The sequence below is a fragment of the Tenrec ecaudatus genome, chromosome 4, assembly GCF_050624435.1.
Source record: "Tenrec ecaudatus isolate mTenEca1 chromosome 4, mTenEca1.hap1, whole genome shotgun sequence".
In the NCBI taxonomy this organism is placed as follows: domain Eukaryota; kingdom Metazoa; phylum Chordata; class Mammalia; order Afrosoricida; family Tenrecidae; genus Tenrec; species Tenrec ecaudatus.
Genome location: NC_134533.1, coordinates 181,440,029 through 181,456,809, shown reverse-complemented (window position 1 = coordinate 181,456,809; position 16,781 = coordinate 181,440,029). Strand labels below are relative to the sequence as shown.

At 43.0% G+C, this 16,781-nt stretch overlaps 1 protein-coding gene across 8 annotated transcripts in view; it reads left to right on the top strand.

Moving 5' to 3' along the window:
• The first annotated feature begins 8,942 nt into the window (after window positions 1-8,942).
• The window catches only part of RBMS3 (RNA binding motif single stranded interacting protein 3), an 860,635-nt gene continuing 852,796 nt past the window's right edge, over window positions 8,943-16,781 (top strand). For 2 of the 8 annotated variants that reach the window (XM_075547121.1, XM_075547113.1), the window contains exon 1: window positions 8,946-10,010. In XM_075547121.1, the coding sequence (XP_075403236.1) occupies window positions 9,936-10,010 (75 nt within the window). In that variant the 5' untranslated portion in view covers window positions 8,946-9,935. Of the gene's footprint in view, window positions 10,011-10,302; window positions 10,402-16,781 lie in introns of those variants that run through there. The other 6 variants (XM_075547117.1, XM_075547119.1, XM_075547118.1 and 3 more) reach the window with 5 other exon arrangements.

The following is a 16,781-nucleotide window of genomic DNA, read 5'->3' as shown; positions in this document are numbered from 1 at the left end:
AGTTCTGAAAATACCTGGTAAAAAGTATGCGGGCTTATAACTATACATTGTAACAACCATTGGAAAGCATAGATCTTTACTAGGAATCTAGGAGAGTGCCCATCTCACTGGGCCTTCAGCCGCCATGCTTCCTTTCCCTTCATTCGTGTTGTGCATCTATAGAGTGGATGCTGCATGATAGAACATGCATGTTCCTTCCAGTTCTCTCTAGGTTCAATGCCGTATATCTCTTGGAAAACAAAGACTTGATAGCAACAATGATGTAAACATATGCCAAAAGCACAAAGCCACCTCCCACCAGGTGTGTAGTGCTATATATGTGCTTGTCATTTCTGTAACACATTATTAAACAAAGGTATTGAGAACATTCATTTTTAAAAAACAATTTATTAGGGTTCATACAACTGTTATCACAATCCATATATATACATACATCAATTGTATAAAGCACATCTGTACATTCTTTGCCCTAATCATTTTCTTTTTTTCCTCCTTTTCTTTTTTTACATTTTATTAGGGACTCATACAACTCTTATCACAATCCATACATATACATACATCAATTGTATAAAGCACATCCATACATTCCCTGCCCCAATCATTCTCAAAGCATTTGCTCTCCACTTAAGCCCTTTGCATCAGGTCCTCTTTTATTTTCCCTCCCTCCCCACTCCCCCCTCCCTCTTGTACCCTTGGTAATTTATACATCGTTATTTTGTCATATCTTGTCCTATCCGGAGTCTCCCTTCACCCCCTTCTCTGCCGTCCCTCTCCCAGGGAGGAGGTCACATGTGGATCCTTGTAATCAGTTCCCCCTTTCCAACCCACTCACCCTCCACTCTCCCAGCATCGCCCCCTCACACCCTTGGTCCTGAAGGTATCATCCACCCTGGATTCCCTGTGCCTCCAGCCCTCATATGTACCAGTGTACAGCCTCTGTCCTATCCAGCCCTGCAAGGTAGAATTCAGATCATGGTAGTTGGGGGGAGGAAGCATCCAGGATCTGGGGGAAAGCTGTGTTCTTCATCGGTACTACCTCGCACCCTAATTAACCCATCTCCTCTCCTAAACCCCTGTATGAGGGGATCTCCATTGGCCGACACTTGGGCCTTGGGTCTCCACTCTGCACTTCCCCCTTCATTCAATATGGTGTGTGTGTGTGTATCTATCTATCTATCTATCTATCTATCTATCTATCTATCTATCTATCTATATATACACATATATCTTTTTTTTTTTTGCAATATGCCTTATACCTGGTCCCTTTGGCACCTCGTGATCGCACTGGCCGATGTGCTTCTTCCATGTGGGCTTTTTTGCTTCTGAGCTAGATGGCCGCTTGTTCACCTTCAAGCCTTTAAGACCCCAGTCACTATCTCTTTTGATAGCTAGGCACTATCAGCTTTCTTCACCACATTTACTTGTTCACCCACCTAGGCTCCAGCAGTCGTGTTGGGAGAGTGAGCATCATAGAGTTCCAATTTAATAAAAGAAAGTATTCATGCATTGAGGGAGTGTTTGAGTAGAGGCCCAAGGTCATTCCTCCACCTTAGCACTTAACCTATAAATATAGACATATAGATCTATTTCCCCATCCTCCTATATATGTTTGCATGTACATGTCTTTGTCTAGACCTCCATAAATGCTCTTTGACTCCTAGCTCTTTCCTCCATCTCCCTTGACTTTCCTCCTGCCCTACTACCATGCTTTGTCGCCACCTGGGCTAGAGTATACCTCTTCTCTAAGCAACCTTACCCTTGATCATTTCCCACCAGGCCTGCCACTCCCCCTCTCTACCATTTTGGGTCCCATGTTGTTCCCTTGTCCCTGTGTTTGTTAACACCACTTCCTTACCCACCCTACCTCCCCACCCCAAATCCCCCCGGAACTGTCGGTCCCGTTGTTTTTCCTCCAGATAGTTCATCCAGCCTGTCCTATTCAGACAGACCTGTGGAGACACTAACATGCAGGAAAACAAGACAGAGGAACACAAAGCAACAGTATACAACCAGACAACAAAACAACAAAAACAAACCACTGACAAAGAACCAAACAAAACACTTCACAAGAGAAAAGCTTGTAGTTAGTTCAGGGATCGTTTGCTGGCCCTTAGGAGCATTTTCCAGTCCAGTCTGTTGGGGCACCACGCCCTGGCCCCAAAGTCCACTTTCAGCATTCCCTGGGGCCCTTGTCACTCCATTCCCTTGCTGTTCCGCTGCACTCCCCCAGTGCTTTGCCTCGGTGTGGTGGGATCAGGTCAGGTGCAATTCCCACACTGTGTCTCCAGTGCTGTCCCCTGTATCGCCCTTAGTCACTGATTGGCATCATTTCTAATAGTGGGGCCAGCCATGTTGGAGAACATTCATTTATAGTGTAACTTTTCAATTTGAAACATACAAAATGATTTCACCCAATTCTACAATAAAGCATTTAACACCTTAATGAAATGAAAAAAGGTCCAGGCTTTGGGTCCATGTACATCCAGATCATTCCTAAAGCAAGATATAAGTGTTGTACTTGGATGGAGGACTTCACCCTCTCCCAGTCAAAAAAACCAAGTGGAAATTATGAAAAAACTATATTCATGTTGCAGGTGCATTTCAACCAAGGAACATTTATGATCTTCTAGGTCCCTGTGGAGTTCTATTCTGATGTGCATGGGGATCAGCATGACTTAAAACCAGGTTGATGGCAACTGACTCCATTGGTTTAGTACAGTGTCTATTTTGTAGCAAATTACCTATAGCATAGCTAATTTCAGCCAACACTGTCTTTCCTCACTGTCAACCCCGTGCCCCAGCACCTACCTCCAAGTGTCAATGCAGAAAAACCATTCCCCTTTTTGGATACAGGGAAGCCAAAAGATATAATAAAAATAGTCAAAGAGTAAGTAATATTGTATTAGGAAGGTTGTTAAGCTGTGGTAACTGTACCCAAGTGTCAGTCATTTAATATTCCAAGATTCATTTATCACTCAGCATAGTCCAGTGTCTGTACAGGCAGCTAAGGCAGGGGTCTACAGACTTCCAAGATGCCTCCCTTTGAAGGCTCCTGCCTATGAGCTCATACTTCTGCCAGGAGAACCAAACATCAGAAGTTAAAAACATTTACACGCATCACTTCTGCTTGATGTTTTATTGTCAGGTGGCCATGCCTGCTGGCCATGCATTCGAGACACAGGAGTGTTAGTTATTGCTGTGCGAGAGGACCATTCTGTATGCCTACCATGGATGCGCACTATGAAAACATGCATGGAGCGGAACGAGAGATGCATTTTAGAAAGATTTACCATAAAAGCAAAACAAACACGGGACTTCATGTGTATGATTTCTTATGGTTAGGTTAAAGTATGTATTCCTGTGTGGGGAGCAGATCAAGTTAAAATGATTTATTATCTCTTGTTAAAGTTGGCAATCAGAAAGGAAACAGTATGAAGGTCTTTAGTGAATGGCTAGACTTTAGTAACCACTGAGCTTTAAATCTACTTCAGGACAAGGCAATACTATTTATATTGATATCGTCAATTATCTTGGCACAAAGTAGGTGTCCAATAAAACTTCACTGAAGTTAATGCTATCCATGGTTTTACATCACTCTTGCTTTTCTGCTTGATTAATTGTCTCAGATTGCATTCTTTATGAAAATTTTGTCCTGAGGTTGAGATTTTCTTCCGGAAATCCAATTTTATTATCTTTACCAACATTAATACTTTGCATTCAACTAGAACTTAAACCTCATCATATACAATGGAATCACATGCTGTCTCTCTCTCCAAATATTTCTCAAGACTGTTCCTGACTAGGAGTCTGTATTCTGTAAAAGAAAAGAGAGTTATTATGTTACCTTAATCATGAAAATTTACCATTTTGTCTTTAAACATATAATGGTTACGTTTATGTTCAACCCATTTGACAAATTTTCATATTAGAAAATTTCCAAATAATTGAATAAGGAAGGCAGAGGATGCAGTTGGTTTAATTGTCTTTCAAACTTATTCATAATCACATTTGTCCTTTTTACTGAGCATATTACAGTTATATTTTCTCTCTCTCTCCCTAGATATAGATGTAAATACACTGTTCTTTCCTTTTAAGGACTGTGGCAATGAACTCCACACCGACTGAGAGTGACACAGGGTGACAACTTCGAAGGGCTCCGTGAATTTTCTTTTAAAAAAATTAAAAAAAAATTTTTTTTAAACATTTTATTAGGGGCTCATACAACTCTGATCACAATCCACGCATATACATACATCAATTGTATAAAGCACATCCATACATTCTTTGCCCTAATCACTCTCAAAGCATTTGCTCTCCACTTAAGCCCTCTGTATCAGGTCCTCTTTTTTTTTTCCCCCTCCCTCCACGCTCCCCTTTCCCTCCTGAGCCCTTGATAATCCACAGATTGTTTTTTTGTCATATCTTGCCCTATCCGGAGTCTCCCTTCCCCCCCTTCTTTGCCATCCATCTCCCAGGGAGGAGGTCACATGTGGATCCTTTTAATCGTGCAAGCAGAGCTCTGGTCTTTCCTGGTGGTTACTGGTTAGGTTTCAACCTCCAGCCTTTGGAGCCATAACCAATCACAAACTGCTGGAACCATCTAGGGCCTTTCTTTACACAAAAGGCAGTTTCACTTATGGAGGATCCCTGGTGCCATTGTGAACTACTCTTGGACAGCCAGTCTCAAGGTCAGCTCTTCGAACACACTAGCCACTCTTTGGGAAAAAGATGAGGTTTTATGCTGCTATAAAGGTTTACTGCCTCAGAAACCTTAAGGAGCAATTCTGTTCTGCCCTATGGGGGCTCTGTACATCAGAATCAACTCACTGGGGGAGGGTGGGCACTTAGGATACAAAGAAATTAACAAAAGAGAGTAGATGGCTACCCTTGCAGCGGATAGGACATGGGTAGACCAGGCGAGCCATCGTCTTAATGCAATTTGACCTTTCAGAACCAAAGGAATATATATATTCACATATCTAGATGGCATGTCTGGGCCCTTGTCTTAGTCTCATTAGCCAAGAATTTTCTTAACCAAGCGACTCTCCAGCCTAGAGTGTGAATCATATTGAATCTATAAGAACTCACGCCCTTTGATACCATTTACTGTTCTAGATTTTGAACAAAATCTGGTGGCTAGTTGGTAAAGGAGACACAGCTGGCTTTCAATTTAGAGAGTGCTTTCAACTAGTTACCTCCTACCTTTAACTTCAGCATTTAAGTGGACAGGGCTTCTGTTCTCACAGAGCAGAAATGATTTAAAAACTATTTCCGGCATGAGTATCTTGACTTTAGAATTGCCATGACTACTGGTACCTCTGACGGAAAAACAAAATAAATAAAAACAGAGGCTTCACATATCTCAAAAGTGGTAGGACCCTCTTTGAAGGACTTAAAGAAAGCGCTAAATGTGCAGCGAGTGTTCTTCGGCTAATGACGGTTGGTTCTGGGAAGATACCAATAATCCCACGAAGTCAAATAGCATTCCGGAAAGTAGCAATTTGTGTCGAAATTGCTGAGAGCTCCACCATATGCTGAGAACTTTATGTATAAGTGAAAGCCTGGGCTGAGAAGTTATTCATCTGGCCTTTCATTTGCCAATGAGATTATTCTCATCACTTCAAGGAGTATCAGGGCCCGTGAGTAGTATCAAGAATATGGCCTTGTTTTTTCCTCCCTCCTGGCAAACATACAGAAGCAATTTAAGATGCGGCCTTTTTAATTCAAGATGACCGTAATGCATCAGTTCAGATGACAACATTCTATATTTGAAGATAACCAGATAAGGAGTCAATATTTGGATAGAGTCTCTCTTTCCTATCAGCGCTCACCAATTTAATGCTTCATACCACTTCTTCACCAGATTATGCATAGGATCTGGCCCAGGGCACTTCTCCAGCCCCGTTCTCTATTTTCAGCCCTTCATCTACTCCATCGAGCCTCCTTGCCAGTTTTTGTACAGTCGCTGGACACATTGCCATTTGCAGGGATTTTTGCGCTCACGGTTCTCTCTGCTGAAGAAACTGCCTCCCTCAGAACAAACAGAGGATGGGTGGAATATGCCCAGCATGCATCCTGGTCTTCGAAAGGCCTCACGTGATTCTCTTGGTTAATCTTTATGACCACTAAATGCAGTGGGTCGTGCAGCTGCTGCATGAAGTCTGAGAGGCACAGCGGAGGAAGACTTGGCCCGGAGGCAGTCTGTATCAGGACCGAGGCTTTAAAGGCTGATTCTTCTCTCGGGAGCCGGCCATGCTCACCCCTTCTTTGACAAACAGGTCTCTTCTTTGGAGAGCAGTCTCAACGTTCCTGTTGCCTTTCCAAGAACCCATTACTCTGCTTTTCGTTATTAGACTTGTATTTCTTTAGCGTGCTAAATGCCACCTAGTATTGCACCATATATTCACCGTTCTATCCCTTTGTGTATCTCCCCAACTATATGATACCAGCCACAAGAGAGGGTTCCCTTTCTGCTCTTTGTATAATTATATCCCTGGCTGATCTCCGACAAGCACTGGAATGTACTGAAAGAAGGCCATCCATTTGGGTAGAATTATTATTGGGTTTAAAGTACCAACTAAGCACCCGTTTTTTGCACCAGAATCCATGCTGGTCTTTGGAAAGAGGAGCGTGGATGAGAATGATGTGGCCACCTAATCCCCAGGAGTGCCGGACATTATGGAAGAGAAAAAGCAAACATGGTGTGATAAGCGTTGGAATTGACAAATATGAGAGATAGTGGGCCATCGAGTCTCCCAGGGGATAATATCAGACTGAGACCCGAAGAATGGAGCAGGGCATGAAAAAGGTGGCGGTGGCCTATGTACGTACCCTAGAGTCTTAAAAGCAGCGACTACCACAGACACTTGTCCGTCACAGTATTCCTTGCTGCATTGTTCACTAGAAGGTGAAAGCCCCCTAAATACCTCTGAGCTGATGAATTGTTAAACAAAACGTGGTCTCTTCATGTCATGAAACATCATCCTGCCCCAAAGAGAAGCAGAGCCCTGATTATATGTTATTATCATGAATGAACCTTGACAATTGTATGATGAGCAAATAAATCAGAATGAAAGGACACGGATTATGTAATTCTGCTCAAGTGACTGTTCTAGGACAGCCTCATCCAGAGAGACCACCCATTTATGAGTAATTGCCAAAGGTGGGACAAGGGGAGTCAAGTTTAGCAAGTACTGAGTGTCTTTTATTAGTGATAAACATTTTGACCCTGGATACCCCTGACGATTGTACCTATAATGTCATCACTGAATTGCATTTGTAAAAAAGACTGAATGGGTAAATGCTGTGCTATATGTAAATGCTGTGCTATATGTAAATGCTGTGCTATATGTGCTGTTACCACACTGACATGAAAAGGGGGCCAAGGGGGTGAGGGAACCACTCTGGACAGAGGGCATAGCAGGGAGTGCCAAGAGAGTCTGGCTCAGGTGCCGAACAGTGTAGTGCAAGGTTGGAAACTGGAGAGGAAAGTGCCAGTCCCCCAGTTGTCTAGAAAATTATCCCAGGAAGCAGGACTTGATTGAGCAAGAGAATGTCACAAAGGATTTTAAATCAGCATAATGTTTACTATCAGAATTAGTATTTCATCGCTCTCAGTCAGGTACGCTGGCAGTATTTCCATTTTACAGGTAGGATGACTGAGGCTCAGAATAACGCGTTTAAAACTTCACTGGAATTGATTTGATTTTTCCAATGAAAACACTGGCAAGGTGCCTAACTCCTGCTCTCTCACTTGCCGTCCTTCCTTGCTCTGGATTGTTATTCTCGTCAAAAGATCCACAATCCTTGTCGTTCTCCAAGAAGATACTGCAGGCACGAGCTCTGAGATACCACAAGCACCGTGCATGGCCAGTTGGCCCAGGGCTGGTGGGATGTGTTTCTGGGTGGACACCATATACACAGCATGGCCACCACGTGCTAAGCACGTGATTGTGACTTACAGAGATGCTGTTTGGCAGAGCAGAAGTGCCCCATAAAGTTTCCATGGCAGTAATCTTATTGGAAGTAGGCTGCCCATGACCTTCTCTGGCTAGTGGGTGTGAGCAGGAGACCTTTTAGTTCTTGCCAAGAGTTTATCTACTATCATGCCAGGGCTCTGTCACCCTGAGCGCAACGGGCCGGAAATCTCTATTCTTATTGACTGGGACGCTGGATTCAGCCCAGGAACCTTTTATCTGAAAAGTCGGCTGTCTGCTAGTGAGAACAGCGCCGATTTGAGAGGAGCTCAATATTGGTCTGCCCACGCTTTGGGCATGCGTGAACACTCCCAGCAAAACACAGCTGGCACGTCTAATTTTAGCCTTGCCCGCCTCGAAAAGGGACCCTTTAAGGAAATATATTTTCGCTCAAAGAATTTGTATTACAATGTAGCAGCTGATAGACATGTCAGAATATTACTTATTACTGGTGGAGTAGAGAGAAACTCAGTCAAGTAATTATGATTTGTGTTCTTTTTCTTCCTTTGAGATGATATCTGTAACACAATTAAAACACCCCTGAATTAAGACGATCATTATAATGATTTACATGGGGATTTCATTTATAAAGAAGTGATAAACCTGAGGGTGGGAGGTTACTTATGGTTTTGGGTTTTTTTTTTTATAAAATGAATGTAATGATAAGGCTTTTTCTTTCTGATATACTAAGTTCATCTTTGCTGTCTGATGCTACCATGGCTTGTTCATAGTTGTCTGGCATGAACCCAAATATATTTATTATGTAGTGAGCATCCTTTATGTCTTGCAGGACTTACAAGGTGAGTTTCTAAACCAAGTCTTGGGTTCGTCTGGTTTTAGTGTGCTAACAGGTTTTGAAAGAATTCGGGACATTCTTTTTCCATTTAAAGCAGCGAGAATAGTCCCTCTGCCCCTTTGTCCGTCCGCCGCTTCCCCCCGCCCCCCCCCCTCACACACACACTTCCCTGCCTTGCCTGTTCCTCTCTTCCATCTCCCCATCTCCGGTGTTTTGTTTAGCCATGTGGCTTACCTTGGAACTTGGCGAGGAAAGCCAAGCAGGCGGCTCTTGTGTGGAGTAGGTGGAGGGCGGGCGAAGAAAGAATCCACCGCCTGCGTTCGGGTTCCCCAGTTCAGTTCCAGCGGCGGCCGCGGCGCTGCAAGAACCGCTCTGCTATTGGCGAGAGGCCGCAGGGGGAATCGGAACTTTGCTTGCAGCAGGCGGGGAAGCAGCTCTTTTTTTCCCCTTGGAGGAAATACTGCAGCCTTCTGGACTGCGTACGCCGCTCCCCGGAGAGGCTCGCTCGGTTCCACCCACCGGCTAGAAGGAGGGGAAGTGAATGAAAGAACACCATGTCACTCTGGGAGGGAGACGGCAGCAACTAAGCTGTGAAGGTTGTTTTTGGTTTTTTTCCCCCCTTTTTTTTCTTTTCCCATTTCTTTTTCTTTCTTTCCGTTTCTCTCCCTTCTTTCTTTTTTGTTCGGCCCCCACCCCCACTCCCTTTTGCTTTAAGGTGGGGAAAGAGAAACAGGAGACTGGAAGCTGGGCTGCAAGGATTCTGAGTAGTGCTAAAAGGACTTTGATTTTTTTTTTTCCTTCTCCTTTACAAACGCTGGCAATTGACATCACTACAGACAGCCTGGCTGGAGAGAAACTGCTTCCTCCCAAGTGGACCCCGGCAGCTGGGAGAAGACAGGAAGAATTGGGGAGTCCCTCCGTGGGGGTTTCCTTTCTCCTCCAGATCCCACCCGCCACCTTTCATCTTCCTCTTTTTTTTGGGGGGGGTGTTTCTTTTTTAAATTCTTGCTGTGTTGGAACTAGCGAGCGGTGGAAGACGGGGAGTCTCCGGAGCCTCATCAGTCACCAGCACTGTCAGGAATAGTGGTTTAAGCGGAAGCTCGACCTGGGGCACTATACCCTGTCATCCAGTTCCCCGCCTCGGAGATAAAGATTCCAGCTACATGGGCAAACGCCTGGATCAGCCACAAATGTACCCCCAGTACACTTACTACTATCCTCCTTATCTGCAAACCAAGGTATGGCTCGGCGCACAGTCTGGCAGGCAGCGTGCTATCGTCTGCACTTGGGAAGGGAGTCATAGACGGGCGTGTGAAGTGTTATTTCATCCCCCCCTTCCCCCTCCCCCGTTCCCCCCCCCAGCCCCTCTCCCTGCAGCTTTGAAATTAGTAGCATACCAGTGGAGTTAATGAGGTAGAGGAGGCTGGAGGAACGCAGCCGGCACACCCCAATGGTGGCTTTCTCTTTAAAGGAGATAATAGTTTCACTCCACTTCCTTTGTTGTTGTTACTTGGCAGAATAAACCTTTCTGATGCCCTGAAATTCCTTTTGCAGATAGGGAGGGCTGTTAGAAAGGAGCTCACAACAGTGATGATCAGGCACAAGAATGCTGTTTCAGGGGCTTTTCTGGTGAGCTGTTCTGTTTCTGGCTCTCCCAGGGTTTTCCCCACTGGATAGGACACGGCAAGGTGGGGGCGACTCAAACTTTTAATCGCCGAGCGTAGAGTGCCAGGGTGTGCGCAGACAGAGGGCAGCTTCCCGACGCCTCTTGGAGTTTGTTCGGGTGCCTTCTTTCTGCTCTGTTTGCCTTGTGTGTTTTATTTGTATTTAGGATGAGCCGGCTGCTCGGGATTGAATGGAGGGGCTTTGCTGTAGATATGCTTTACTTTCAGAGACTCCTTTTCCGTACCCGTGCCACAAGGAGGCCCAGGTCTTGAAAAGCGAAGGCAATATAACTGATGGTAATGGGACTTGAATTGGTTAAACACTTTAGGCTTTATGTGTCTGAGCTCAAATGGTCGTGAGGGGCTCAGAGGCAAGCCCACATAGCTAAGCAGTGGGCAGTGCCAACCCCGAACTTCATCCTACAGTTGAAAGACTCCGGTGTGAAATCACAGCTCCAATTTGTCAATTAAATTAGATTTGATTTGGAGGCGGGGGCAGGGGGAGGGGGCGCCGGTGTCTTGTTGGTAGAGTTACTACCTTGAGTCCATGGATTATGTTTCTTTACAGATGATAGTACTTCGATTTACATTAGCCAGACTCTCCTGTCTTCTTAATAAATACGCCGAGAGTGAACAAGGCGTGCCGGAGTCATCCGTGCTTGTCACCAGGACTCGTTGATATGATTAGGGTCTGGTAATCCGTGCCCCGGTTCTCTCTCATTTAGTCTGGCTCATCAAACAATACCTATTTGCAAAACAGATCAGGCAGGAGACTTTCAGTATTATACTAAAGACGGTTGCGTTTTATATTGCTGGTGGGTTCCCCCCTCCCCACACCCCCTTCTTTCTTTTGCAATTGCTCTATGATCTGGCTTGCCCCCTCCAAGGTCGACTCACATTGCTTTTTTCCTTTGTGAGCATTTAGTTTGTACGGTGGCGGCGACTGTTGCTTAAATAGAGGAGCCCTTCTGCCTTGAGTTTTAACTCTTTGGGGAATTGGGTCAAGAGGCTGCCTGCCATTCCTCAAGGAGATGGCGAAGCAAGGACAAGTTAAAAAACGGGAAATATATCGTCATTTCTCATCCCCACCCCCACACACCAAAGAAACGAAAACAATAACCCCAAAGGTGGGATAAAAAATATTAGACATTCCATCCCTTTGACTCATTTGCCTAAATTTTTTTTTGCAAATGTTTCAAACATTACACTTTCGTTTTGGGTACTTGGTGGTTTTTTGTTTTGTTTTTTACTATAGAGCATATTCAGAAAGGAAACTTTAGATTAAAAAAATGAATGAAATTATTTGCTCTTCTGCATGAGATTTCTTTTAACCTCTTGCTAGCAGGAAATAATTAATGCTGTCCACATTATATTAAAAACCTAGGGTCTTGGATGACCTAGACTGGCGGAGAAAACTCTATGTGAGTGTGTACATTTTGACGGTAAAGAGATAAAGTGGTGTGGTGCAGGGAAAGAGGAGAGCCTGAAAAACATGGCAGAGCAAAACACACACACCCACATTAGGGTGTCCTCTATAATTTGGTGTTGTATAGACAGGCAGCATCTGTTCCTTGTTACCTTCAAACTAGCCAAAGCCATCAACTTCTGGAACATTTTTCAAGAAGTTAGTTCTATTAGGCATCTTAAACTGATAATCGAGTAATCAGATACCGGGTGGTAGGGTGTATAGGAGGTGCTATTGGGGCCATCATGGTAGTTCTTATTGATTATCATGTTGTAAAGCAGTGCGGTGAAGTTGTTATGGCGGCTCTGAAGTGGCAGATATCGAAAACATTCCTGGAAGCGAAAGATGTGAACATGCGCCCTTTTTGGAAGTTTGGGTACAGGGAGAATGGGAGGAAGGGTTATTGTGAAATTATATTTAAAGTGTGAGGACTTTTTGACAGGTTCAATAACATGTAAAAATTGCTACAATGTACTCCAATGCCCCAGTATAGCAGGAAAACAATTAGAGTATTTTAACATTGTGCTGTTTGACCCCTACGCACTTATTTATAAAATTAAAATTTGTAAGTAAATACATGCTGCTTCCACTTATTTAGTAAGGCTGGGTGGAATTCATAAAAGTCAGTGTTATTTTAGCCTTGCTTGCAGTTATAATCCACTTTTCCAAGCCATTTAAAATGATGCCAATATATAAAGGATTCAGATAGTGGATAAAAATGGAATTCTACGGTTTGTAGCAGAAAGCATATTCTGGTGACATTAAACCTAAAATTGTTCTCTAGGCTCAGATGCATTGTTTCATTTCCCCCAATCCACAAGAGCTATTTGCTGACATTATATTTTAAGAGAAGTTGTTCACGGGATTTTAAAGAATTGCAAAGGCTGCCATTGCATTCATCCAGACAAATTTCTACTTAAATATGAGTATTGTTGAATATCGCTGCTATCTTCAAAACTACACTACACTACAACACAATGAAAATAAGAATGTTGTCAAAGGGCTTTCTCTTTCCACAGAAGGATATAAAAGTTTCAGGGACACTTGTGTCACTTCTATGCCTTCCCTTGCCCTTTTCAATAATTTAGACCCAATTTCTTACCTCTTTTGTTAAAAAAAAAGTGATGTATTCACGCTCCTGTTCTTTGTGTATCTTCCCAAATGCTTGAAATAAATGATCAGATTAGAAAAAATACAGATATGTAATTTTTTTTAAAGACAAGACAAAAAGATGCCTCACTTGAAATGCTCTGCGTACTTTTTAGCACAGTTGTTACAGGGTGTTCCCTCACCCAGATGTTACCCCTCAAAAGTCTCACTCCTCTTCTCGCCCACACCGCCTATTGATTTCTCTCCCAACGAGTCCTTTCAAGAAGGAACATTACTTTTGGTTATGGTATAATAAAAGTGTCCAGTGATGTGTCACAATATTTAAATAAGAGGCATGATACCATTCAAAAATATATATCAAAGTAACTTTGAATTAGAAAGACCACCCAGTATACCCAGCAAATGTCAGGAGGACTTAATGATAAATCTATCTATCTCTCTCTCTATATATAGTATAATAATATAAATATATATTTAATGATGCTTGGGCTATAATCTACATTTTTTTCTACTACTTGTTTTCAGTCTATTCAATACAACCTGTAACTATTGCATGATGGGATACAATGAGAATTTCTTTTAGAACTTGAGACTCTTTATCGTAGGGAAGGGGATTCTTAGAAATACAGATTAGTTGAACTAGGAAAGTCAGATAGAATAAAAGATGGTCACATCCTTCAGAGTTGACATGCTGCACTTGAGAAATTGATGTTGCTCATGTTGGTGATATTTGGAAAGTTTTAGTTATCTTCATAAAGCTGAAACATTGGCTTCAACACTCAGAAAGTTTGTCCTTTCTTCCCTGGGCATATGCTTACCAGTTCACCGTGTTTTCACCCTGACCAGTTTACTCTGGTCTAACCAACCGAGTGCTTAAGCTCTAACCCCATTACTCTTAACATGCATTAACTACCTTGCTTTCTTCAGCCATCTCATTCCCCAGAAGGTCTAGCAAAAAGGGGTTCAAACATGTGTTTCTCGCCTGGTCAGACTCAGATTGCGCTTGGAGCCTGGTGTGAAGTAGGGGTCAGGTGTAAGATGCAATTTATCAAATGCACTCTGATTTCAGGCCGAATTTACAATCATCTGCAGCCTGGACGGCCACCCATCTCTAAAAGTCTAGCTGTAGTCCAATTGATCATGCCATAGACATCGCAAACACTTGAAAACACCAGGGCTGATGAGTAGGTAAAAAGAAAGAGACTCTGATGTGAACTTACAGAGCATCCAACAGCGAAACCAAACAGCTCCTTGAGCAAACTTCTCACACAGGAAAATGTAGAAAATCTTGCAGAGGGAGGGACTACGTTTCGAATGTCCTTAGTACTTCCTGAGTCAGATTTGCATTGATAGCCAGATTTGGTAACTTGCCAGCTGTTTTAAAACAGCCTTGAAAACTCCCAAGTTCTGTTTTCCTTTGAAAGCCTGAAACATACAAGACTGGTTTTCTAAAAATCTTCCAGCAACGGGATTTTTAGGTACAACTTAAAATATTTCTCCTGCTTAAGGGGGGTAACATGATAGCATGAAACTATGATAAATCTTGTTTGCCTCAGTTTTGAACATATGGAACTTTAATTGGTTTTACATCAGAGAAAAAGAGATACAAGAGTCACCATCTCTTCTTCGTGTATTTCTGTTTTGACCCCCTCAAAGCTTTATTCTCAGTGGGCTCTACCCAGTTTTGAGACACATTGTGCAATCTTTCTTACATTGCAAACATTCTTTAACAACACTGAGTTTGGGGCCTCCTTAAAAGTAGTAGACATGTTAAAAAAAAAAAAAGCCCCTGTTGATTTTGCTTTTTTTTTTTTTTTTTTTTACAAATGATTCCATCCCTAAAGGAAACAACATAGATCTCTTTCATCTTCATCATTTGGAACATTTTCCTTTACTTTCGCTTACTGTGCAAGCATAAAAAGTAACAGCATTTTAACTCAAAATGAATCCGATAAAATAATAGTCGATTCGTGTGTTGGGGTGGGGGTGATTTCTCGGCGGGGACTCAAAAGGAGAAGGGTGGATCCAAGTTCATTCCAGGTCTTTCTGGCTCCAGGAATTCTGGCAAGCTTCACTTTTGCACTAATATGATTTTACACAATTCCTTTGGACATTATCAGTCTGGATTTTTTTGTTGTTGTTGCTGTTGGCAGAGAGAGAGGGCACAGTTGCAATTATTCCCACATCGGACTCTCAGAAAAGCAGGCTTTTCCTTTAAAAGAAAACTTGTTTCGCGTGGAACTTTTATTCAGAGTAAATAGTTGATGTTTATCCACAGTTGGCTTAGTGTACTACATTCAAGTTGTGTTTTGTAACAGTCTCATAAGCCACAGCTGCATGTGATTAAATAGTGTAATATCAAAAGCATGTGGGAATGGCCATTTTTATGCTATAGCTGCTGCACAGCGCGAGTGCAGATGGAGCTGAAGGGAGAAGCAAGGGCAGAACGGTCGTCACGTGGTTCAGTGTGTGTGTGTGTGTGTGTGTGTGTGTGTGTGTGTGTGTGTGTGTGTGTGTGTGTGAGAGAGAGAGAGAGATCTGTGCTGCTGCGTTTTTGCTGTCATTGGGGAAAAAGGTGGAACCCTTCTTGATGTGCTTAAAAGATGGGTTTTCCAAAAATGGAGATAAACCCGTCAGACTAATCCCTTAAACAAAAAACATTGTGTGTGTGTGTCATTTTGTCAGAAAACACAAAGGTATTGAAATGTGTCTGACGTCCAAACAAATGGAGAGATCAAAATCCCTTCCCCCGGAGCCCACCTTCCAAAAGCAAAAAGCTCATTTCTCCCGTGTGCTCTTCCAAATGAGGGCAGTTTCTCCTCTCGGTCCCGGGCCACTTTGATCAGTGGAAGTCAAGAGCTACAGGCCAAGTATACTTAGCGAAAAGGAGGGTAGGTACGGACTGAGGACCAGCAACTTTAGAAATTGATGGCTGAGTGTTTCTTCTCTAAGATGGTGGGAAAGAAGCGAGTCCTCTTTTCCTGCCACTGTTCCCGTTACATAGCTACCTACTTTTGCTCCTGTTTCTTTATCCAAGGCGCTGCAGTAAAGAGCTCTCTCTTTCTACTTGGATTCTTACCTGTGGGGCTTTGGAAAGAGTGTTTGCGCATGGCAACAGTCATCTCTAGAATTGTTAGGGTTGTTGGAAAGTGGTTGTTTCCAAGGTCTTGAGAGAGAAAAAAAGCCTACCGAGCCGACAATTAGTTTTTAGAGCTCAGATTTTATGCACTAAAAAGTCATTCTAAAAACAACAACAACAACAACACACACACACACTAAGGAGAGGTGTTTGTTACTATTAAAAAATTTTTTTTTACTTTCAAGCTGGGAGAATTGGGTCTCATGTTCATTTTTTTAATGATAGTTTGTTAGGAAATAGATGCTTTATGAATTTGGATCTATAAAGAAATTTTTGCTAATTCAGAACATCGCTTTCTAATCTGTGCCAGATTTCAAGGAGGAGGAAGGATAAGATGTGGAGTTCGGTGTTTTCTGGGGGGAACTATCTGGTTGATGAGTCCCGGCACGGGTTTCTAGGTCAGGGTCTCTAAGGTTCCTGCCTGGTTTCACATTTGTGACTAACTTCGTGAATGATGAGCCTTCTCTGATATGGTATTGGATTGGGGAGGTGACCTCACTTTTGTGCCATTCATGAGTTTGTGTTGGGCTCCCCAATGTTTTACGCTGAGCAGCTGAAACACTGCTTTGCGGGCTCTGGTGATTTGACAGATTTCCCTGTCTGCATCCTTGGCTACATCTAAATCCAGTGC